Genomic DNA, 26,076 nt, shown 5'->3' on the forward strand with positions numbered 1-26,076 from the left:
ATAATAATAATTATGGTAATCATTAAGCACTTACTATGTGCAAGGCACTGTACTATGCTCTGGGCTGGATACCCCACCCCAGAGTCTAATCCCGACTCTGCCACTTGTCAGCTGTGTGACCTTGGGCAAGTCACTTTGCTTCTCTGTGCCTCAGTTACCTCATCTGTAAAATGGGCATTAATCAATCAATCGTATTTATTGAGCGCTTACTGTGTGCAGAGCACTATACTAAGCGCTTGGGAAGTACAAATCGGCAACACAGTCCCTACCCAACAGCGGACTCACAGTCTAAGACAGTGAGCCCCACATGGGACAGTCTGAGCACCTTGTATCCCCCTCAGCGCTTAGAACAGTGTTTTGCACATAGTAAGCACTTAACAAATACCATCATTATAATAATAATAATAATTATGGTAATCATTAAGCACTTACTATGTGCAAGGCACTGTACTATGCTCTGGGCTGGATACCCCACCCCAGAGTCTAATCCCGACTCTGCCACTTGTCAGCTGTGTGACCTTGGGCAAGTCACTTCGCTTCTCTGTGCCTCAGTTCCCTCATCTGTAAAATGGGCATTAAGACAGTGAGCCCCACGTGGGACAATCTGATGACCTTGTATCCCCCCAGTGCTTAGAACAGTGTTTTGCACATAGCAAGCACTTAACAAATACCATTATTATTATTATTATACGAGCAAATCAAGTTGGACAGAGTCCCTGTCCCACATGGGGCTCACAGTCTCCATCCCCATTTTACAGATGAGGGAACTGAGGCGCAGAGAAGTGAAGTGACTTGCCCAAGGTTACACAGCAGACAAGGGGTGGAGCTGGGATTAGAAGCCATGAACTTCTGACTCCCAGGAGTCAGATCTTTAATGGGGGGAGTTCTGAAACCAGACTGCAGAAATGAAATCTTTGCCATTTTCCGACTTTTCTTTCGGTGTTGTCCGGGTGTGCCAAGTTCTGCCCGGAGGAGTGGTTGAAATTGGGCAAGTCACTTAGTTCCTTTGTGTCAGTTTCCTTATCTGTAAAATGGGAATTAAATCATTGCTCTCTCTCTCCCATAGACTGTGAACTCCGTGGGGGACAGGGGCTGTGTCCAATTTGTTTATCTTGTACCTACCCCTGCCTTGTTCATAGAATTTAACAAATATATTTTGTTATTTATTTTGATAATAATAATAATAATGGCATTTATTAAGCACTTACTATGTGCGGAGCACTGTTCTAAGCATGGGGAGGTTATAAGGTGATCAGGTTGTCCCATGTGGGGCTCACAGTCTTCACCCCCATTTTACAGATGAGGGAATGGAGGCCCAGAGAAGTGAAGTGACTTGCCCAAAGTCACACAGCTGACAATTGGCAGAGCAGGGATTCGAACCCATGATCTCTGACTCCAAAGCCCGGGCTCTTTCCACTGTACAGATTTATTACTCTATTTTACTTGTACATATCTACTATTCTATTTATTCTGTTAATGATGTGCATCTACCTTTATTTCTATTTATTCGGATGACGACACCTGTCCACATGTTTTGTTTTGTTGTCCGTCTCCCCCTTCTAGACTGAGAGCCTGTTGTTGGGTAGGGACCGTCTCTCTATGTTGGCAACTTGTACTTCCCAAGCGCTTAGTAGAGTGCTCCGCACACAGTAAGCACTCAATAAATACAATTGAATGAATGAATGAATGAATGAATGAATGAGCCACGCCTGTCTACTTGTTTTGTTTTGTTGTCTGTCTCCCCCTTCTAGACTGTGAGCCCATTGTTGGGTAGGGATTGTCTCTATATGTTGCCAACTTGGACTTCCCAAGCGCTTAGTACAGTGCTCTGCACACAGTAAGCGCTCAATAAATACGATTGAATGAACAAATACCACAGTTATTAGGCACCTCTCAGGGTCGCACCTGGAGAATTTCCAGTACTCTACCAGTCTCGACTATGGGACAGAGAGTCAGTCCCGGAGAGTCAGGCAGAGGCATTTCCATTCCTAGTTTGGCCAGTGGCTAGCAAGTAGCAGGCAGTCTGCTACAAGTCAAAACTCACCCGTGCTGTGGCGGCAGCAGCAGCATGGGACAGAGTCGAGGGTGGAAACTCAGGTTTACTGCGTGGAAGGAGGCAATGGTAAATCACTTCTGTATTTTTTATCAAGAAAACTCTATGGATCCACTACCGGAACGATTGCAGATGGAGGTGGCGGTTCTGGGAGAGATCATCATCATCATCAATCGTATTTATTGAGCGCTTACTATGTGCAGAGCACTGTACTAAGCGCTTGGGAAGTACGAATTGGCAACACATAGAGACAGTCCCTACCCAACAGTGGGCTCACAGTCTGGAAGGGGGAGACAGAGAACAAAACCAAACATACTAACGAAATAAAGTAAATAGAATAGATATGTACAAATAAAATAGAGTAATAAATATGTACAAACATATATACATATATACAGGATATACATATATACAGGGAGAGATGCGTCCATGGCATCGCTATGGGTCGGACGTGACTCGACAGCGTGACGACAACAATGACAATTACTGTTATTAGTAAAATTTCACCTCCATATCCATTAGCTAAACTTTGGCAGTTGTCTCTCAAGAGATTCCTGCCCACTTTCAAAACCTTTCCCCTCTATCCACACCCTCTATTCTTCCCTCCCTGACTACCATCCTCAACTACTCACTCACTAATGGCTTCTTCCCCTTTGCCTTTGAGTGACCCCTAAGTCCCTGATCCTTTCCCAACCTCCCCACCAAACCCCCACACAAAACCTTCCCCTAGACACTCTGCACCATCTGTTCTGCACACATTAAGCGCTCAATAAATACGATTGATGATGATGATCTCCTGACTCCCATTCCTTTTCACACGCTTCCAACAAGTTGTAAACATGAACCCTGACCTCATCGATCAATCAGTGGTATTGAGTGCTTACTGTGTGCAGAACACTGAACTAAACACTTAGAAGAGTACAAACGAATTGGTATTGAGTGCTTACTGTGTGCAGAACACTGAACTAAACACTTAGAAGAGTACAAAAGAATTGGTAGACATGACCCTTGCCCTCGAGGAGCTTACAGTCTAGCTCTCCCCTGCAATCTCACATTTTTTTTCCTCCTCATCAACAGCAGTATATTGAACATTTATTGTGCAGAGTACTGTACTAAGCACTTGGGAGAGTTCAATTTAACAGAGTTGGTAGAGTTGTTCCCTGCCCAAAAGAGGCTTACATTCTAGAGGGGGAGACACATATTAATATAAATCGTTTGAAATAATTTATTTATATAGTTTTTTGTCTGCCTGATAACTTTCCCTTGATGACAGAACAGACTTCAAGCTCAATATAAGCCACCCTGAGTTCACCTTCCCTCCCAAATTCCACTTTTCTCATCAAAGTAGACAACACCAAGCCCATCTCTATCTCTCCAATCTGTAACCTTGGTATCATCCCTGACTTTTCCCTCCCTTTCAATTCCCAAATCCTGTCTGTTGCTCCATCTTGCCCGTTCTTCCTCCATGAGATTCCAGAATGTACAAATAGCCACAACGTAATACGCTTCTCATATTCTGGATTAACTCCTGCAGTAGACTTCTCATGGGTGTCCATACTTCACACTGCTGCTCCTATTTCCTAGATCACCACTCAGGGCACCTCCTCACTCCTGAAAAGCTTTTGATGGTTACCCATTTCTCTATCAATCGTATTTATTGCTCTATCTAGCAGAACGTCCTGACAGTTGGTTCGCTTCCTCCTATCCATTCTTCATCCAATACATTCCAGCTCGCATGTACCTTTCCTCCAGCAAAACCCATTCCCTGGGCCCCCTTCTCCTCCATCACACCCACTGCCGGGCCTGCTGCTCACACTCTTCTCCCCTGCTTGGGACTTTCTCCCTCTTCACATCCAGCAGACCACTGCTCTCCCCATCTTCAAAACCCAGCTAAAATCATGTTTCCTCCAGGAACCTTCCCCAGTTATTTTCTACTATCCCTACAGTATTCCTTTCCCCCCTAACTGCCACAACAGCACTTCTGCATCACCAGAGTACTTCGGTATTCACAACCCCCAGAGCACTTAGGTAGAAACCTTTGTACTCTATATGACTTCCTCCCATCTATAATTTATTTTAGTGCCTCTACCCCCCCCAACTAGGTTTTCAGGGTATGAAGCATGCCCAGAGGAAAGAGCATAGGCCTGCGAGTCAAAGGACAAGGGAGCTAATTCCGACTGTCACCTGCCTGCTGTTTGACCTTGGGCAAGTCATTTAACCTACTTCTCTGTGCCTCAACTGCCTCATCTGTAAAATGGGGATTCAATACCTGTTCTCCCTCCTACTTTGGCTGTGAGCCCCAACTGATGATCTTGCATTGACTCCAGGGCTTAGCACAACTGAGCCCCCTCCTACCTCTCCCACTCTCCATCGCCTCGTCTTACCTCCTTCCCTTCCCCACAACATCTGTATATATGTATATATGTTTGTACATATTTATTACTCTATTTTACTTGTACATATCTATACTATTTATTTTATTTTGTTAATATGTTTGGTTTTGTTCTCTGTCTCCTCCTTCTAGACTGTGAGCCCACTGTTGGGTAGGGACTGTCTCTATATGTTGCCAACTTGTACTTCCCAAGCGCTCAGTACAGTGCTCTGCACACAGTAAGCGCTCAATAAATACAATTGATTGATTGATAAATGCCACAATTATCATTAACCTCCTTGAGGGCAGGATAGCTTTTATTTCAGTCTTCTGCACACTGCAGGAGTTCAATAAACACTCTTGATCGATTCTTTTGTACTTTCCCAAGCGCTTAGTTCAGTGCAGTGCATCTAGCATAGTGAGAAGCAGCATACGAGTCATTCATTCAATCGTATTTATTGAGCGCTGACTGTGTGCAGAGCACTGTACTAAGCACTTGGGAGGTACAAGCTGGCAACATATAGAGCCGGTCCCTACCCAACAACGGGCTCACAGTCTAGAAGGGGGAGGCAGACAACAAAACAAAACAGTTGGACAGGTGTCATCAGAATAAATAGAAGTAAAGCTAGTTGCACATCATTAACAAAATAAATAGAATAGTAAACATGTACAAGTAAAATAGAGCAATAAATCTGTACAAACATATACAAGTGCTGCGGGGAGGGGAAGGAGGTAGGGCAGCGGAATGGGGAGGAGGAGAGGAAAAAGAGGGGCTCAGTCTGGGAAGGCCTCCTGGAGAAGGTGAGCTCTCAGTAGGGCTTTGAAGGGAGGAAGAGAGCTAGCTTGGCGGATGGGCGGAGGGAGGGCGTTCCAGGCCAGGGGGAGGACGTGGGCCGGGGGTCGATGGTGGGACAGGCGAGAACGAGGCAGTGAAGAGGTTAGCGGTGGCAGAGGAGCGGAGGGTGCAGGCTGGGCTGGAGAAGGAGAGAAGGGAGGTGAGGTAGGAGGGGGCGAGGTGATGGACAGCCTTGAAGCCCAGGGTGAGGAGTTTTTGCTTGATGCGTAGGTTGACTGGTAGCCACTGGAGATTTTTGAGGAGGGGAATAACATGCCCAGAGTGTTTCTGCACAATTCTGATCCCAGCTCTGCCCCTTGTCTGCTATGTGACCTTGGACAAGTCACTTAACTTCTCTGGGCCCATTATCTCATCTGTAAAATGGGGATTGAGACTGTGAGCCCCACTTGGGACAGGTACTACATCCACCCAATTTGCTTGTGTCCAGCTCAGGGCTTAGTACAGTGCCTGGCACACGGTAAGCGCTGAAATATCGTAATTATGATTACGATTATTATGCAGAAAGACGCACACCGTAAGCACTGAAATTCCATAATTATGATTATGATTATTAAGCAGCGGGGACTCAGAAAGACCCATTGCTACCTCTACCACTGCAAATCAGCCAACAGAGTCAAGATCAAATACCCGCTCCTCATGGCTGGGGACCCAATTCTGCTCCCTACGTACCTAGAGACTACCCAGAAAATACACACCGAATTACTAAATCCTTCCACCCCCACCCAACAATTCATACCAAGGGCGAGGTGCTCTACCACCAGTGCGAGCTAACAATGAGTCACCGCCGCTTTCATCCATGTGGACTGTTTTTTTGTTTGTTTGTTTTTAAATAAATCTAGTTGCTACTTATAAAATAATCCACGACAGACCCCACTGTTTTAACGTCCGGGGTTTTAAAGTAGAACAGGCTTCCAATAGAGCGGACACAAACCAGCGTGTCGATTTAAAAAAAATATTTAATGCTGCCAAAACGTATAAAAATACAATAAGAATGGCAGTACGATACAAAGTATTCTTTCCTAATTTATTCCTTTTACATCTTTCTACAATTAATACAAGCGTTAAAAAACGGCAATATGTCAAATTCCTGGGCTCTGCAAAGGCTACTGCTGGTGGGTAACGTCAGCTCCCGGGCGGAGTAGTTTACGTTGTAAACAGATGGAACTGGGAGGCTCGTTCTGCATCGGTCAGGCCTCACTTTGGTTCCCGGAGCGGGCTTCGGGTCTCGCTTTGCACGTCAGTGGTTCACCGTTTACGGCGGCGGAATAGTCCCAAGCCCGCTCATTTTATGTCGTTCAGTCTTGGCCTACAACGCACAACACAAAACAAAAAGTCACCAATTCGGTACAGGCGGAAGCACGCACACAAACACACACACGCGTGCGCGCGTGACTTACAATCAGTTAAAAAGGCAACCAGAACCGTTCCAACATTCCACATTCAGGCCCCAGACTAAGAGCATCGCTGGAATCTGCAATAAAACCGTTTCAGTCGTCTGGCCACGACCAGGATAAGTGCCGTTAGAAGAAAGCTCAGGACGGTCCCAGTGTAAATTCCTCCAACTGCCCGCTGCAAAATTTTGCCCCGAAGCCCACTCACAAATCAGGGGCCGCAGCAAGATCCAGATCTTTATTTTTGACATCAAGCACCACAGCCCTTGGGCAAGATTATACAGTAACATTTTCGACTTAATGCCTTTCAGGTTCTGACTTACTTTCCCCAGTTAGAACTTCCCTATATTCGCAACAGTGCTAGAAAACGCATAATCATTCATTCAACCGTATTTGCGTGCAGAGCACTGTACTAAGCGCTTGGGAAAGTACAGTCCAACGAAAAACAGTGATGCTCCCTGCCCGCAACGAGCTCACAGTTTAGTGGTGTTTGTAAGTGGGTATGGTTTTGTAAAGGAGAGGCTGATTTACTTCGTTTTCCTGAAAACCAGTTCCCAAGGTCACCATCACACAGGCCTCTCGGAGTGTTTTAGATCGATCACTATTAGGATCACTAAATTTTCAATACCCAAGAAAGACACAGACATGGAATAATTTGAAGATATTTATTATTCTTATTTTAACACCGAAATGTGAAAAGTGACAGGACTCAAGCCAGGAAGTTACAGGTTTGACACAGCCAATATGACTACAGTAAAAATAGCTGAGCTCTGCCCTGCCAGCCTACAGTAAGCTAGCACGCTAATCAAGCTAATCAACTACTTGACCCTGTATTTAAAAAAAAAAAAAAGAAAAAAAGAGGAAAAGAACTTCCTTCCACCCTGCATTGACAGTTTGGCCAGGGATATGAAAGGACAGCATTTTCACACCCAACCAATTGACCCATTCCAAGTCATCTGTCTGCCCCTTCCACACAGCTCCATCTCTTTGAGGAAGGCTTGGTTAAATCGTGAACCTCATATGGATTCATTCATTCAACTGTATTTATTGAGTGCTTACTGTGTGCACAGCACTGTACTAAGCGCTGGATACAACCAAGCCACGCTCTGAAGACTCCCTAGATAGGCTGGGACAGCACAAGTAATTTAATAAGGTCGCAGACCTTTCATGGAACGTGTGGCACGGACCGAAGGCTGAGGGGGATGAGCAGAAGTACCCAAGTGGTCCAGGACCACCTCTGCCCAACGCCCCTCCAAATTAGCTTCCTTTGATTGCCCTGCAGCCATTGGTAGGTTTGTTCTATAATAATAATTATGGTATTTGTTAAGTGCTTACTATGTGCCAGGCACCGTACTAAGCGCTGGGGCGGATACGAGCAAATCGGGTTTGGACACAGTCCCTGTCTCACATAAGCACTCAGTCTTATTCCCCATTTTACAGATGAGGAAACTGAGGCCCAGAGAAGCGAAGTGACTTGCCTAAGGTCACACAGCAGACAAATGGCGGAGCCGAGATTAGAATCCATGATTCCCAGACCATTCCTCTATCCACGACGGCAACCAAGAGCTCCCAGACATCCACATAGACGGCATTGCTACGTTTAAAGCCTACTGGGCCACAGTCCATTGCTAGACCACTCATTCAATCATATTTATTGAGCGCTTACTGTGTGTAGAGCACTGTACTAAACGCTTGCACTGTACTAAGACCTAGGTGAAGAGCAAAGAACGGGTCAGTTGGCCTAGAATTTGACCAGACTTTTACAGTTGTTCCCCAGGCTAATTTTAATAGCTGCTTGGACATTTTTCCCTCTGAAATGGTCGCCTTCAGAAGGCATCACCACCACCTTTGTTCTCCTCATTCTTACAAAACGTCTAGTTCCTCCCGCCGAGATAAAAAGCAGCAGCCAACGTCAGGTATAGAGAAATCAAATTTCAATGAGTGTGTCTGGAACTCCATGACTGGTTAAGAGGATGCTCTCATTTCATTAAACTTGCAAATGTTTCCTGCAACTGCAATGCCACATTGATGGAAAACCTATATGAAGAAGGGTGACCTACATATAGGACATTAAGCAGTCAGCACATCGTTAACTTTGGGGGAGAGCTGCATTTTGGGGCCCACAGTCACTAGAGATTTAGGGGTGATGGGGCCTTTGGTCAGAATGACAGAGGAGCCCCACTGAATTGATCCTGGTGTGGGTGAGATTTGCAGATACTTGGAAAGAAAGCCCCAACTTCCTACTTTTATAAGTTTCCTGGAAATACTGGCTGTGAATTATTCCTCCCCACAGACTATTTGTAAGCGCCCAACGTAAAGGTCTAGAGGGAAAAACTGGTCATTAAACCCAGCTTTTTGTCGTGTTCAAAATAAGGACTGGAAGATTCAGCTTGGGATGGGGCAATTTTTGCCTCTGAACACCTGCCCAAAGCTTGCTTGGAAATAAGGGATGGATAGGCAGTCACTTCCCAGACACAAAGTTAGGCCCAGGACCCTCTACTGAACCAATCAGTGGTATTTATTGAGCATTTACTCTGTGCAGAGCACTGTACTAAGCGCTTGGGAGACTACAACAGAAATGTTAGACACATTCCCTGCCCGCAAAGAACGTACTGAATCAAAGACAAATTAGGATTTATTTCATGACTGCGATTCTTCAATAGATTGAACATCAGAAACTCAAACCAGCCAAATGGTACCGGTAACGGGGGAAAACATTCTTGATTGTTGTCTTGGGAAGGGCGTATTTGAAGGTGAAAATCAAAACATCAATATTGTTTCTCACCAGATGCCCCAAAGAGCACAGTATGTGGGCTAGATAATCCACAACACATTTCAGATGGAGACAAAGTATTTAGTGTCAGCATTGCACAGGACACACTGAATTTCACGCCCAGATAAAAATCACCCTGTAGAATGGGTCAGAATAGTTAATGGTTCACTCCAGCTTCCTGACCGACCCCTCAGTGTTGGTTCTGAGTTTGCAGCCCCCTCTCCCGTGAGAGCCCAGGGCCCCCTCCAATTCTTCCTGGGCTGCATGTCTCTGTGAAAGCCTCAGCCCCTCAAACCAAACAAAGCTGCACGCCCAGTGCCTCTGAAGGGGGAAGGCAAGGTAGTATGAGAAGAATAACAGCTGCTGCAGTGGAAAATGGAATTTCCTGCCCTCAGGAGAGCAGAGGGTGACTCAGGGCCCATGCTATTTTCCCAAGAGGATTTATTTGGAGAAACCAAACGAGGGAGGGCAAACGGTGGCCGTGCCACCACTCGATGCCCTTCGGAACCCGAGAGGAGGCGAGGCTACATGGTATGAAGAGTTCCTCGCTGGTGACAAGGGGAAGCACCCGGTTACCTGCGACAGAAACCGGGTTGCCTCACAGCAAAGGCGGTAGTAGTGTTTATCAAGCGTTCACTGTGTGCAGAGCACTGTGCTAAGTACTGGGAAAGAGTACGAGGTGGAATTAGACATAGACCCTGTTCCTCAAGAGGTTCTCAAAAATGTTTTCCAGACCTTTCTTTGTAAACGGGAGGCGCTATTCAAATCCTCCCTAAATACTGCTTTCCAAAATTGTCAGGCATCCACAAAGACGAACGGATCACACAAACAGAGGACAAATGGATTGGTGAAAAGGCGTCGAGAAAGACTTGTGGTCCCCTACTCCTCCGGGGGACCGAAAATAACCTAAGAGGAACCTTTCCCGTACTCACCCAACTGTATGCCCACTCCCTAAAATTCAATCCATTAATCAGGTTCTTTTGAGTGATTAGCTTCCTCATTCCTGCCTCGTGGATTAAAACGCTGGACCCTGGATTGGCCCACTGGCTATTCTGAATTTAAGAGACAGGTGCCCGGTTCTCCACGCGGTCTCGAGTGAGAACCAGTCTCATGAATGGCCTAGCCCTCCACCTCCTGCCCTCTCTGCCCAATCGCCACTTTTGCCAATGTCCAGTTTTGGCTGACCTTTCCGACTCACGGCAGGTCCTTTCTCCAAACTCCCAGTTGGCAAGCGGGAGCCGAGCGTCCTCGGGCTTAGCTTTGTGAAAACTAGATGGAGGGTGGAACGAACCTGTTGGAACCTCCCTCTCTGTTGCCCAAGCTCTGAAAATAACTCGCAGAGGTGGCGTGGGACTGTCCGAAGTGTTCCCTCGCCATAGGCTTGGCTCCAGAATGGCCAGGATCACAAGGCACCCAGGAAACGTTCTCAACCGCTGGGGCTCGTGGTGTCCAAAGCCGGTTTTACTTGAGCATTTATGTAAGGGCTCTCCCTCAGGAGAGGGCGGGGAAGGAACTCTACAGCTAGACAGGCCTGGAACCCAATCGGCCAAGTTATGCCATTCAGCGATTAGCAAAATTTTCTCTCAAACCACTCTCTGTTCAGCCAGTCCTTTAGAAATGTTAATACCTTGAATGGTTGCTGGAAGCAGACAAGGAATCGGTGTGAAAAAATCAAACCACGCTCCTCTGACTTTAATATTCCTCACTTTATCCCAAATATATGGAAAGGAGAGGCAGAAGGTAGCCCCATTTTACAGAAGGCAGAGGGAGTATAAGTGACTTAAAATGGGAGGGCTTAGCTTGGGAATCACAGTCAATACTCATAGCCCAAAGTAATGGGGAAGGCCTGGATAACTAAAATCCAGGGACAGGCCACCAAAACTACAGTTAAGAAATCCTACTACCGAAGCTGCTTCTAAAGGTTGCAAAACTCCCTTTCCTCCCCCCACTCACTCTTGAAATTTCCAAAGATGGGCGGCAGAAGAAGGGAATAAGAGAATCATAAAGCCTAGATAATCCACAGCAAGTTATCTGACCAGAGCCATTCTTCTGAAGAGATCAAAGTACTTTGATATACATACACTCCCTTCTTTACATCCACAGTACCTGCTGGGAGAAAGAGCTCAGGTCTTTTAAGAGGGGAAATTGAAGCGTCAGAGAATTCTCTTCTACGCTGGTTGCAACTGCCAGGCAGACAGGAAGCACTAGTAGTGATCTAGTACAACGTGAGAATTGAGCAAACCGACGAAGAAAGTCACAGCCCTTGGCTTCAGCTTTAGGTGAAAAACTACAGGCTGGGGCTTGTCGTGATTCCCTCAACAGGCAGAGGTATAAACACACCCATATGAGAGCAGAGTGTCTTTTCCTTCTTCTGAGGAAGGTTGGCTTCTGCCCACTCTTTTCTCTGCTAACTCCACCTACAAGCATCATTCTGCTTAGCAAAGTTCAGATTCAGGACATCCCGGAATAGGGAATTCAATGAAAATGAGTTGTAGGACTTGAAAGTCTCCTGTAATTGCCAAGCAAACAGTCCAAACTCACTGCTTGTCCATGGCAAGTTACAAACAAAAAACCCCCACGAAAGTGTTTGGTCTGCCTGTACCTACCCCAGCACTTTTTAAAAAAATGATTTGTTAAGTATTTAATAGGTGCCGGGTGCTTTGCTAAGCACTGGGGTAGATATAAGGTAACAGTCTCTGTCCCACATGGGGCTTCCAGTCTTAATCCCCATTTTACAGATGAGGCAACTGTGGCACAGAGAATTTAAGAACGGGGATTAAACCCAGGTGCTTCTAGCAAGCTGGTGCTCTATCCACTAGGCCATGCTGCACTTAGCACAGTAGTCTGCACATAGCAAGCATTTTAATAAATTCCACAATTATTATTAAAATTTGACCCCGGGAGCTATCTAAATTTCTTATTTATTTTTACTAGCTGTAAACTAACTCCTCAATCCTTCTGGCTCACGTGGTCCTAGAAGAGGAAGGAGTGAAACCTTTCCTTGCCCACCAATCTCGCCCCTTCTTGGCATTTGTTAAAAGGAGCAATATTAACAAAGCAAAGTCACAGAGGGGGTTGAAAACCAGAGACACGCAGAGGTTTGAAAGGCCCAACTAAAACAGATCGTGTCCAAGGGGGAGACTGGTGAATCTGTCAAATAAATACCAGTGATGAACATCTCCAACCGCCCAACATCCTCAGAGATGTTCATCACTGGTACAGATATACACACACACGTGTACACATAGTGTACACGTGTGTGTGTATATCAGTACCAGTGAGATATATATATATATATATATATTTATATGATATATTGATATATATATATATCAATGACACACACACATAACACTTCTTCAAGTTTGGGAAATTACTTTTTCTGCAGAGCTGACTCCACCGATTAAACAATGAAATCAAGTCTTCCCAAAAATAGGAGAAGAAAAAATATCAAAGCTAGCTGGATATTAATAAATTAATTTATTAAAATGCTTGCTATGTGCAGACTACTGTGCTAACTGCTAACTGCAGTGGATAGAGCACCGGCTTTTTAGTCATTAGCACCTGGGTTCTAATCCCGGCTCTTAAAAGTCTCTGTGCCACAGTTGCCTCATCTGTAAAATGGGAATTAAGACTGGAAGCCCCATGAGGGACAGGGACTGTTACCTTGTGTCTACCCCAGTGCTTAACAAAGCACCTGGCACCTATTAAGTACTTAACAAATCATTTTTTTAAAAAGCGCTGGGGTAGGTACAGTCAGACCAAACACTTTCTTGGGCGTTGTTGACCGTTAATGATGCAAAACGTACAGTTCACATAACACAAAGATATCAAATTAGGACACAGGCACAATTTACAAAAAAACTTATTTAATAAGTAGAAGTAATACCACCCACAACCTGTATTAAATACTTTCAGTGTAATTTAAAGCACTTTATTCAGGAATGTTAACCGAAAACATGTTGAGATTCTTGTCTATACTAACTACGCTCCTTGTTGGTAGACCTTAAATAATTGTGGCATAAACTTATACTTGACAAAATACAGGCAACATGGTAAACATTTAATGGAATGTTGGAACTTTAACAAGGTTAGCACTTAAGTGGTAGCTAAATCTCAAGACAGTTTCCATTAAACAATGTGCTTTTGGGGACCAAAGACTGTTTTCAACGATCACATTTAAAGGGACACTGTCAGGATGAAAATCTCAACAACACTACAGAGAAGCTGAATGCTGCTTCTTTGCCTCTCCCTCAGCTTGGGGCAATATACTGGTCTTTTAGTGAGCTTCACTGCTCAATAGCACAGGATAATTTCACTGAAATTCTGGAGAAAACAGAAAGCAACAGTCACAAAGCCAGCCTTATATTTAAGTCCAGACCTGCCTGACAATGTTCCCCAAAGCAGCTATTTCCTTCAGTTCTTTTTTTGTTTCAAAGGAGAAAATGCAAAATAAGACCGCAAAATACAGAGTTCAAGTTGCTTATTCAGGCCTCTATCCGCTCATACTTTAAAGTCTTGTTTAGAGGGAAATTTATTCAACCGTACAAATTAGAATTTTTAGCTCCAAAATCCAATACTGTTGTGGGTAACAGATTTGTTCAAAGCAGGCTTTTCAAAAGTACAGTTTAACTACAAAAGAGTTAGATTAAATAGGCAGTTAGAAAATATTTTCACCCTAACATCAGAATATAAAACGTTGCTGTCCACGTCAAGAATACATTACACAAGTTGCACAAAGTTATGGACCAGTTCTTCGCCGTAATAATAGTCATGTAAATAACAATAATCATTCCACAGTATTTATTGCTTATATCAGCTGTGGGAATTAAAACCCATCCAGACTCTGGAGATAACTTCTGGCGACTACGGGTTTTTCTCTATGGGATCGGGTGCACTCTGGCTTTTGAAATGTCTAGCTGCAGAGAGCTTGTACCTGGTTCTAGCCAACGTTAACATCTCTACAGTTTACAGTTTGGTTTCAGAAGTACCTGCAGTGAAGAGTCCTGAGAGGTTGACCTGTGACCATTTTACACCACTCATCGGTCTGTCCCTACTCTATCGCACCACTTTCTGATATAAGGATCCCGCTCCTCAAAGCCGGACCCCAGTGATTAACGGTAGCCAAACCAGCTCCGAGAGCAGAGAGGCTCGCTGGGCAAATCAAGTGTTTACTTACAAGGAATGGTCCTGAATACACAGTTTCCAGCAAGCAAAAGCTCCAACCAAAATGATTGTCCCGAACCCCAGCTTAGTGAGAATAGGTTTCCAATATAACCACCTTTTTCTTTTTCTTTCAGTCTCACTTAGCCTCTGTTTCATCTGTTGCACCTTCTGTGCCGTATTAGCTTTTCTGTCTTCCCGCAGCCGCTTCCGGACAGCGCTACAAAGAGATAAAAATCCAACAGTGCAGTAGGATGGGGTTAGTTGAATGAACGGATCGACAGGGGTGTACCCACACCCTCGAATTTGGGGGCAATTCCAAGAGGTGGCACAAGCAAGGAGAAAGCTCTGAGGGGCTATGCGACCTCTCTACTGCTCTGGAAGATGCCGCAGCCGTTTCCGGAAATACCGTGCTGCGGCCTTGGAAAGGCATCTTGAGCGTTTTTGGATCCGGGCGGGAAGCCGCTCATCTTGGTTAAAGGAGCCAGACCCAGAAGTGGGAATGGCAGTTGGCGGGATAGTAGAATGAAAGCTAAAAGACCTAGCTCCCTTCTCCACCATTTCGCCACCCTCACCGACAACCCCCTCACCCTCCCTGCCTCCCCCAACCAACCGCCCCCCCCTCAAATGACAACCCAACCAAGCCCAAAAAAGAGGAAGTTCAATTGGATTTCAAGGACTTTTCCTCAACTTTAACCACAGCAGCAGTATCCCCACATGGTTGCTTTTGTTCAGCCACAGCATTTCCTCCTTCTGCCTAAGATCCTCCCTGCCCTCCACCCCATTAGAATGATAGTAATTTCAACAGATGCAGTGGAGATTGACAGGGACAGAACCTGTATATTTGTATATATGTTTGTATGTATTTATTACTCTATTTATTTACTTTACTTGTACATATCTATTCTATTTATTTTATTTTGTTAATATGTTTGGTTTTGTTCTCTGTCTCCCCCTCCTAGACTGTGAGCCCACTGTTGGGTTAGGGACCGTCTCTATATGTTGCCAACTTGTACTTCCCAAGCGCTTAGTACAGTGCTCTGCACACAGTAAGTGCTCAATAAGTACGATTGACTGATTGATTGATTGTGCATGGAGTGGCACAAAACAGGTCCTCAAACCGAAATGCTCGCTCCTCATAATAATGATGGTTTTTGTTAAGCGCTTACTATGTGCCAAGCACTGTTCTAAGCGCTGGGGAGGTTACAAGGGGATCAGGTTGTCCCACGGGGGGCTCACAGTTTTAATCCCCATTTTACAGATGAGGGAACTGAGGCCTAGAGATGTTAAGTGACTTGCCCAAAGTCACACAGCTGACAGTTGGTGGAGCTGGGATTTGAACCTAAGACCTCTGACTCCAAAGCCTGTGGTCTTTCCACTGAGCCACGCTGCTTCTCCGCGTTTCTTACCCACATAGAGCCAGTTCAGATATTTAAGGGTTGATATAATTGGAGACTTTAGATTTTCTTTGCTTAAATTTGTCCCAGCAGCCCAACTTCCAAAGGCTGAAGCTCTGTTCTAAAACGTGTTATCCCAGTTACCTGCAAGAGGCCCACCGTATATAATGCATTTTCTTCACAGGTCCCTTGCCAAACTAATTTGGGCTGAGCAGGCCCTGTTTATGGTTCACGAAGACACAGAGCAATAATGAGATATAAATCTAATCCTTTTTCATTAGAGGGCCAAAGTAGGCTTTGGAGCATTGTTACTATGGCTGATTTATCTTTAAAGTAACGTGTTTGCGATATGTCAAAATTCACAATGGAACTAAAATGACACATTATAGGGAAGGAGATTATGTTGGGGACATTTCACAAAAGGTAAATACGTTTACAGAAAATATCTCGTTAAACTAAGCCAGAGGATCAAAAGAGATCATAAGTAGTTGTCAAGGGCCTTTACCAATTGCAAAACAAATAAATCCTATTTTAGCAAGCCCAACTCCATGAACTGACCTTCTTAGCATCTCCCATCAATTAAGGTGGTGGGTAATCCTATTTTACAAAGTCGATATGGAAAGGCAGTAAGGTAAGTGACTTGTCCAAAATAACAGAGGGATTAGACAATGTGGGTCTCTCCTAATTTTTAATTCCAAGTACCCTAGACCATACCGTGAGTCCTATTGGAGACCAGAGACTGTGGCCGACCTGATTATCTTGAATCTACCCCACCATATGGTACAGTCCTTGGCACACAGTAAGAACTTACATACTGTTATTATTATCATTATTGTTATTCCCTTTGGTGGTTGTTAGAATGAAATTTGGGAAGTTTTGAAATAATTCAAGTTTCAGTTTTCATCAGATCAGTGCCACGCAATTCTGGTTTAACATAGCACAGTAGTATGATTACGTACAGAATAAAATTTTGGGTCCCAACACTACAGAGTAGCGACCAAGTCACAGAATGCACCACAATGGACACCCCATAAATGTCAAATGACCGACTAAAAATGCTACCTAAAAAATTAATCTGGGTTGACACCTTCCAGACCACAAGGGTAAGTGTTTAGTCACCGGAGAGGCCTCTGAGTCCCTCTCATGTTCAGAGAAGATCTTTTAAACAACCAAGTAGGTTTCTTTCTTTCAATCAAAGTCTTTCTACGTAGCTTACCTTTCAGTGTTTCCTTCCACAGAATCATGCGTTTTAATGGAGATTTCCGTCTTAGTCATTTTGTCGCCTGCTGCTTCCTCTTCTTCTAAACCCACCCTATTCCCGTTGAACTTGTCAGTAATGATTCTGTTTGCATGGGGTGGAGAGAGTTCATTACTAGGGGCCTGGTCTTCTTTAGAAAGCTCTTTCCACCGTTTCTACGTAGGGAGAAAAATACAACACGTTGGTACAGGACTTAGCAATCCCTAACGTTCAAAATGAAGCATAACTCTGAAATGACCGACTAAATCAAGACTTTTGACCCTAAACTGACCCAATGAGCAGAATTTTGCCTCCAACTTCAAATCTGAAAACACAATGATGACAAATTAGCCGGATGTACGCAACTACATAAAAACTGCATTCAATTCACCGTGGATGCTCAAAACGATAATGAAATCAGGTTCTTCCCACACCACATTCACCGAGGCAAAGTCCCCCAGTACACAGATTACTCTCGGGTGGGTCACGTCGGGAACTTTGGGAAGCATACGAACTGTTGAGTCACTGCTTAAGAAATGACTGTTGCAGCGTCCAAAATGATATCCAAGTGGCCCGGAAGAGTTCGTACAAATCTCATGTTGACAACTGCATTACTCACTGAAGACAGTGCCACACGGCAGCTTCAAGGACCATCAACCGAGGCACGCTATTAATTATTCTGAGCAGCTATTATTTATAGCACTTGTTAATCACATTTACTGAGCAGTGACTGTGTGCAGAGCACTGTAATAAGCGCTTGGGAGAGCACAATATAACAGAGTTGGGAGATGTGTTCCCTACCCATGAGGAACTTATAGTCTAGAGGGGAAGACAGATATTGAAATCAATTACAGATATGTATACAAGTGTCGTGGGGCCGGAGGTGGGGTGATTAAAGGGTACAAATCCAAGTGCAGGGATGACGGCAGTTGGGAGAGGGAGTAGGGGAAATGAAGGTTGAGTCACCGTAGGCCTTTAGAAGAAGATGTGATTTTAATAAGGCTTTGCTGGGGACAGTGACAGTCTGTCGGACGTGAAGGGGGAAGGGAGTTCCAGGCCAGAGGCAGGACATGAGCAAGGCGATGATATACAGTAGGTAGGCTGGTGTTCAAGGAGTGAATTTTTTGTATTTGGTTTGTTTTAAGCAATCAACGAGGGTGAGAAAGGAGGGGGCAAGGAGATACAGTGCTTTAAAGCCGAGGGAAAGGAGTTTCTGTTTGTTGCGGAGGTGGATGGGCAACCCCTGGAGGTTCTCAAGAACTGGGGGAACATAATAATAATTATTACGGTACTTGTAAAGTGCTTACTATGGTGCCAGGCATAAGTGGATACAAGCAAATCAAGTTGGACACAGTCCCTGTCCCATGTGGGCCGCTCAGTCTCAATCCCCATTTTACAGATGAGGTAACTGAGGCCCAGAGAAGTGAAGTGACTTGCCCAAGGTCACACAGCAGACAAGTGGCAGAGCCGGGATTAGAATCCATGCCCTTCCGACTCCCAAGCCCGCACTCTACTATGAGAAGCAGCGTGGCTCAGTGGAAAGAGCACGGGCTTTGGAGTCAGAGGTCATGGGTTCAAATCCCGGCTCTGCCAATTGTCAGCTGTGTGACTTTGGGCAAATCACTTAACTTCTCTGGGCCTCAGTTACCTCATCTGAAAAATGGGGATTAAGACTGTGAGCCCCCTGTGGGACAACCTGATCACCTTGTAACCTCCCCAGTGCTTAGAAGAGTGCCTTGTACATAGTAAGCACTGAATAAATGCCATTATTATTATTATTATAATTACACCATGCTGCTTCTATATGGACTGTGTGGTTCTGTAGAAAAATGACCCAGACAGGAGAGTGAAGTATGGACTGGAGTGGGGAGGGAGGGAGGGAGAGGGAGAGAAAGAGAGACACACAGAGAGAGAGACAGGGAGGTCGGAGGAGGCTGACACAACAATCAAGTCAGGATAGTATAAGTGCTTGAATTAACATGGTAGCAGTTTGAACGGAGAGGAAAGGCTGGATTTTAGCCATGTTGTGAAGGTAGAACCAACACGACTTGGTGATAGATTGAATATGTGCGGCTTGAATGAGAGACATGAGTCCAAGATGACCATAAGGGTATGTGCTTGTGAGACAGGGAGGGTGGTGGTGCTGAGTTGTTATTGATAAAGCAGAGATGTCCTGAAGGTAGGAGGAGATAATAATAATTATAATAATACCGATGGTATTTGTTAAGCACTTACTATGTGCCAAGCACCATACTGAGCACTGGGGTAGAGACGAGCAAATCTGATCGGACACAGTCCCTGTTCCACATGAGGCTCACAGTCTCAATCCCCATTTTACGGATGAGGTCACTAGGCCCAGAGACGTGAAGTGACTTGCCCAAGGTCACACAGCAGACAAGTGGGGGAGCCGGGATTAGAACCCATGACCTTCCGACTCCGAGGCCCACGCTCTATCCACTATGCCTTGCTGCTTCTCAGGGAAGAACTGCAGGGAAGGGGAGAAATCACTCAAAGGTATTTATTGAGCGCTCACTGTATGCAGACCAGGTACTAGAGAGGTAGATTTGGGAATCACCTGCACAGAGATGGTAGTGGAAGCCATAGGGGTGAATGAGTTCTCCAAGGGAGCCGGTGTACCCGGAGAGTAGAAGGGGACCCAGAATTAAACCTTGAGGGACACCCCCACAGTTAGAGCGTGGGAGCAGAGGAAAAGCTCAGGAAACGGACCACGAAGGAGTGGACAGAGAGACAGGAGGGGAACCAGGAGAGGACAGTGTCGGTGAAGTCAAGGTTAGATGGTGTTTCCAAGAGAAGGTGGTGGTCCACAGTGTTAAAGGCAGCTGAGAGGTTGAGGAGAATTAGAATGGAGTAGAAGCAAATATCAAGCGCTTACTACAGTGCTCTGCACACAGTAAGCGCTCAACAAAGACGATTGATTGATTTGAGCAGAACACTCTACGAAACGAAATGCCGAGGAATGGTATGAGGAACCTAGCCAGACATGATTCTTGACCCCCAGGAACTTTACCATGGAAGATCCAAAAGAATATAGTCTAGCCAGACTTTGAAGGAAGATGTAAAAATCTCACCAAATGCAAATGGCTCCAGCTTTGTGATCATCATTACTGGAGATTATGCCTGAAGATATCAAATAACGGACCCATTTTTTGCTCCTTCACTAAATAGTGTGGGTTCTGAATGGTGCCTAGGAGATGAAAGAGTGGAGCGACCTTCTGGTCTGTTGCAGATGGGACTTGGGATTTGATTTCATCCTGGTTTGGCCTTGGTTTGGTGTTGCCAGTCCCACTCAATTCAGTAGCATCTGCCCACCTGTTGAGCATGGGCTCCACTCCCTCCTCCAGCTCATCAACAGGCACATACAGAGCAGAACTGGACCCCCAGGAGAGATCCCTCCAGATACCACCTCACAAATCTTCCCAGCTGACTACCCTCTGCAGGGGTGGGGGGCCTCTGTGCTGGTTTTGCACCCAAAAGGCAGTGTTGCCTAGTGGAAAGAGTCTGGGCCAGAAAGCCAGAGAACCTGAGTTTTAATCCCACCTCTGCCACTTGCCTGCTGTGTGAACGTGGGCAAGTCTATTCTCTTCCCTGGGCCTCAGTTTTACCAGCTGCAGAGTGGGAATTCAAAAGCCTGTTCTCCCTCCTACTGACTGTGAGCCCCACGTGGGATAGGTACTGTTGTCTCCCCACTTTTAGACTGTGAGCCCGTTGCTGGGTAGGGATTGTCTCTATTGCCGAATTGTACTGTCCAAGTGCTTAGTACAGTGCTCTGCACAGAGTAAGCGCTCAATAAATACGACTGAAAGATGAATGAATGTTCAACTTGATTAATTTATATCTACCCCAATGCTTAGAACAGGGCTTGACAAATAGCAAGCACTTAAATACAGTAATAATGAAAAGCGTCATCACACCCTTTCTTTCCCAGTTTTTCATATGAGCAACTAAACACCTTTTCAAAATCTAAACAGAGCACACCAATCGCTTCTCCCTTCCAAGAGGAGGTGAGTACCTATCAATAAATAGCCACGCACTTAGTACAGTGTTCTGCACACAGTAAGTGGTCCACAAATATGACAGTGAATGAAGCGACTAGAAGAGCTGCATTAAGCAGTCAAATGGCTTGTGCTGGTTTGATGGCTAAAAATAACAACTGAACCTCAAAGTTACGGCAGCTCTTTCCTGAAAAGTATGCTCATTATCCAGTTCAAGAGGAGATTTCCTCTGAAAGTTATCGTTTCCTCTCATTAGCAGTTAGGGGTAATAGAACCTGTAATCACAACATTGAGCTATGCTCAGTCCCTAGTGGCTCTTACTCAACTGGACAATTAAACCCTGTGAGTTTGATTTACCAAGGAAAACTGACAAAAAAAACCCTCAACAAAACAAAACAAAAAAACACCCCCTGAAATACTTCAGAATGGCAGAGCATTTGATCAACATTAGCAAACAAATCCTCCCTTTTTTAGGAAGCTGAGAAGACACTTTCTGCTAAGAGACTTTTCCTTAAATAACCTCTTATTTACAGCATTTGTGAAGTGCTTACTATGCTCCAGGCACCGTACTAAGCATATAAGCTAATCAGGTTGGACACAATCTCTGTTCCACAAAGGGCTCACATCTTAAATCCCTATTTTACAGATGAGGGAACTGAGGAACAGAGAAACGAAGTGACTTGCCTAAGGTCACACAGCAGACAAATGGTGGAGGGGGAATTAGAGCCCAGGTCTATGTTGTTTCTCTTTTGGATGTGTCCCAAATCATTAAGATTTTTGTGACGGTAATTCCTAGCTATCTTTGAACACTTTTATAACAACTATCCTCACTTTCTTGGCTGGGTTTCAGGTAGTCAGGGACTAAGAGGGGAAAGAAGAGGGTCAACTGTGGGGTGCCGGGCCCTATCAGGAGGGTAAGAGAAATCAGAAAGCAAGACCAATATTTCTGCCCATGGGAGCTGGATGAAGCTCCCTTCCTTTCTCCCTACACTGAGTAACATTGGTCCTCACAGTGCGGAAGAAAACCCACCCCCTAAGCCAAGGGCAGGGTGGTCCGGACCAGCATCTTTATATGCTTTACTGGGCCATTTTCCATTATGGGATTTGGAAGACGAATAGAGGCAGGAGATGTTAAAAAAAAAAAAAAGTTACCCCACTGGTCTGAGTGATTTTGCTAATCAGTAACTGTTTAATTACTGGGTTGTCAATGTTTTTTTTTTAAATGTTTTTTTCTGTCCCTCCTTTGAAGGCCTTGTAGATACAGCGTCGACCTGGGGGTCAGAAGGACTTGGGATCTAATCCTGGCTCGGCCACTTGTTTGCTGTGTGACTATGGGCTAGTAGCATCGCTTCTCTGTGCCTTAGTTACTTCATCTGTAAAATGGGGATTAAGCCTGTGAGCCCCACATAGGACAGGGACTGTGACCCACCTGACTACTTTGTATCTACCCCAGCGCTTAAAACAGTGCCTGGCTCATAATAAGTGCTCAACAAAACCAAATATCATAAAAAGGTAAACTACTTTGAGAAGCAGTGTGGCTCAGTGGAGCACAGCCCCGGCTTTGGAGTCAGAGGTCATGGGTTCAAATCCCGGCTCCACCAAATGTCAGCTGTGTGACTTTGGGCAAGTCACTTCACTTCTCTGGGCCTCAGTTCCCTCATCTGTAAAATGGGGATGAAGACTGTGAGCCCCCTGTGCGGCAACCTGATCACCTTGTAACCTCCCCAGCGCTTAGAACAGTGCTTTCCACATAGTAAGTGCTTAATAAATGCCATTATTATTATTATTATTATTATTTGAGGCAGTGACAACCTTTATTCTATTTTCTAGAAGTAGGTCTAAGGACTTAGAATAACATTATAAGCACTCTAGGTCCTCAATATACGCTACTGATGATGTCCAATTCCTGAATACATTTACTTACTGACTTGAGCTTTTTCTGCCTTCTATAAAATTATAAAGGGTGACCAGGTAAACTTCCTTAATAAGTAAAAAGCCAGGTACATTGCCTCTAACTGTTGTGTTAAACTTTTAGGGACCTAAATACAAGCCTGCTGTTGGTGGTGAAATGACTTGGTTGTTAGTTGGCAAGAATATTACTTTTGCATCTGGAAATTTAGGTCAACTCTGAAAGGAAGCTCACATACTTGGCAAGTTAGAAAAGCCTCCACCAACAAACTGACAATATGCTTTTAATGGTATTTGTTAAGCACTTCCTATGCATCAAACACTGTTCCAAGCGCTGGGGTACGCACCACTTAATTCAAAGTCTCTGTCCCACATGGGGCTCACAGTCTAAGGAACAGGGAGTACAAGGTATTTAACCCCCATTTTGCAGTTGAGGAAACTGAGGCCCAGAGAAGTTAAGTGACTTGCCCAACGTCAAATAGCAAGCAAGTGGCAGAGCCAGGATTAGAACCCAAGCCCTCTGACTCCCAAGTCTATCCTCTTTCCATTTGGCCACACTGCTTCTTTAATGTGCAATAAAACTGTTTTAAAATGCAGCGAAAGAACTCTTTTGGGGCAGCGGAGGTTTGTTATGTGGAAGTCCTTTGGGTGTAGGTCTTGAAAAATCAATTAAACTACAAAGATGGAATGTCAGGACAACAGAAATCTTAAATGAAGATCTCTCATTTCCCTAAATACGGAGGGGCCTGTTAGTAGAGAAGATTTTGTTGTACAGGCTTCTCCTCCCATACAGAAATCTAGGATTATTATTCTAGTGTACTGTTTGACCAGACACTAAATACCAGATAATACAACGTTATATTTTATCAATGCTTCAGTGACTGTTTACACTGTTATTAAAGGTTTCAAGTTTCAGGAAAAAAAACACTAGAGAGGGCAGTTGTTGGAGGATCAAGTATGCTAAGTAGAACTTACCTACACCCCATTCTTCATGTCACTTAATATTTGAGGAGTTTTCATTCTGACCCCATTTTATTTAAAACCAAACCCTCTAACTAAAGCCCTGCCCTATGCATAGTAGTAGTATGGCACACTTAATCGAAACCCATAAATAGGGAGTACAGACAGGCAGAGAAGCAGCGTGGCTTAATGGAAAGAGCCTAGGAGTCAGAGGTTGTGGGTTCTAATCCCGCCTCTGCCACCTGTCAGCTGTGTGACAGCTTTTAGACTGTGAGCCCACTGTTTGTGGCAGACCTAACATCTGGGCTGGACGCGTGGAGGCAGACGGCAACAACTGTTGGGTAGGGACTGTCTCTATATGTTGCCAACTTGTACTTCCCAAGTGCTTAGTACAGTGCTCTGCACACAGTAAGTGCTCAATAAATATGATTGATGATGATGATGATGACACTTCTTGGTGCCTCAGTTACCACATCTGTAAAATGGGGATTAAGACTGTGAGCCCCACGTGGGACAACCTGATTACCCCGTATCTACCCCAGCGCTTACAACAGTGCTCGGCACATAGTAAGGGCTCTAACAAATACCAACATCATCATTATTATTACTAATAAGATGAGTAAGAATGGTTTTTTTTAATCAAGAACTAAAATCATCTCAAATCACTGAGTATGAGTAAGCTGGTTTAGGGCAGAAGTCACGTCTTATTTCTCCTCTAGAAGTGCTCATCACCTCATTGGGGATTGGCCTCTGTAAGGACCCACATTACAAACCTCTTCTGGGAGAAACATGGACTACGTGCGAAGAAGGACAAAGAGAAGACACAGCAGGCAATTAATCTACTCAGAATCCCTCCCCTTCCTTAAATCTTCCTCTAATTCGCAGGTCTTTGACAACTCCCTTTCCTCATTAAAACAATTCTGCTTCTAAATTCCTCAGCTTTTTTAAACTGACCAAAAAAAAAAAGCTTTTCAGCCATCTGATGGGTTTCATAACCACTTCATCAACCCCCCCACAACTGATTGCTAACGGAACATTTCAGTGAAGTTCATAAGAAGTGACTACAAACTTCATTGTTCGAGGCCATCAGATGCTGGGAGTGGAGTGAGGGCAAGAATGGGATCCTCCATCCAAGCGATGGAGAAGCAGGAGGAGGCAAGAGAGCAAAATGCATTGCTGTCCCCTTCAAATCCTCAAACGGGCAGACTGTTGCTGGAGAGGGACAACAGTATTTCTCGGGCAAGAGGAATTGATTCGGATTTCTGAAATCACGGGGCGGGGGGTTCTCCTAAAAATCACAGTCTTCTTTGAGTAGGTTTAACCACTCATTCATTCGTTCAATCATATTTATTGAGCACTTACTGTGTGCAGAGCACTGTACTAGGCGCTTGCTGGCTCTCTTCCCCAGAAAATGTTTGCCATGCAAATTACCAAAATGAATCTTGGAATTTATTTTAATTATTTTTCTCACCTTTCAAATCATGCTGAACTTGGCCGTGGACCCCATAGGAACTTTGCCATCCTAGCCCCGCAATACTCTGTCAATATTCTAACACTCTACTATTTCCCCAATCACTAATGTATTTTAGTGTCTGCCTCCAAGCCCAAATACTTGTGGACAGGGATCGTGTCTACCACCTCTGTTGTACTGCATATACTGTTAATTGATTGATTTAGAGGAAAAGGATTATCCCCTTCCTTTTCATCTCAACATACCCTTGCTGGGCATTTAGGTATTAAAATTTGTAGAGTTCTTGGCGCTTTTTGTATTTAGTGTGTAAGAGGGGAGGGGTGCATGCAGAAAAGGAATGATAGTTTATTGTCGATGGGGGTTGCTTTTCTGATGTGACCTCCTCCTCCTCTGCCCACCACTCAACCCTGGGAGGATGGAGGCAAATGAGTAGGGGGCTGGGAATGGGTTGTGCCCATATGTAGGTGCAATGGAATATTGTGT

General features: G+C 44.7%; 1 protein-coding gene across 4 annotated transcripts in view; it reads right to left on the reverse strand.

Annotated features, from left to right (window-relative positions):
* Positions 1-6,218: 6,218 nt before the first annotated feature.
* The window catches only part of PTPN2 (protein tyrosine phosphatase non-receptor type 2), a 101,645-nt gene continuing 81,787 nt past the window's right edge, over positions 6,219-26,076 (reverse strand). The window contains exons 8-10 of one of the 4 annotated variants that reach the window (XM_038746213.1): positions 17,221-17,417; positions 14,726-14,827; positions 6,219-6,586 (exon numbers count right to left, since the gene is read on the reverse strand). In XM_038746213.1, the coding sequence (XP_038602141.1) occupies positions 6,562-6,586; positions 14,726-14,827; positions 17,221-17,417 (324 nt within the window). In that variant the 3' untranslated portion in view covers positions 6,219-6,561. Of the gene's footprint in view, positions 6,587-13,296; positions 13,771-14,623; positions 14,828-17,220; positions 17,418-26,076 lie in introns of those variants that run through there. The other 3 variants (XM_038746210.1, XM_038746212.1, XM_038746209.1) reach the window with 3 other exon arrangements.

This window comes from Tachyglossus aculeatus, chromosome 5 (assembly GCF_015852505.1).
Source record: "Tachyglossus aculeatus isolate mTacAcu1 chromosome 5, mTacAcu1.pri, whole genome shotgun sequence".
NCBI lineage: Eukaryota > Metazoa > Chordata > Mammalia > Monotremata > Tachyglossidae > Tachyglossus > Tachyglossus aculeatus.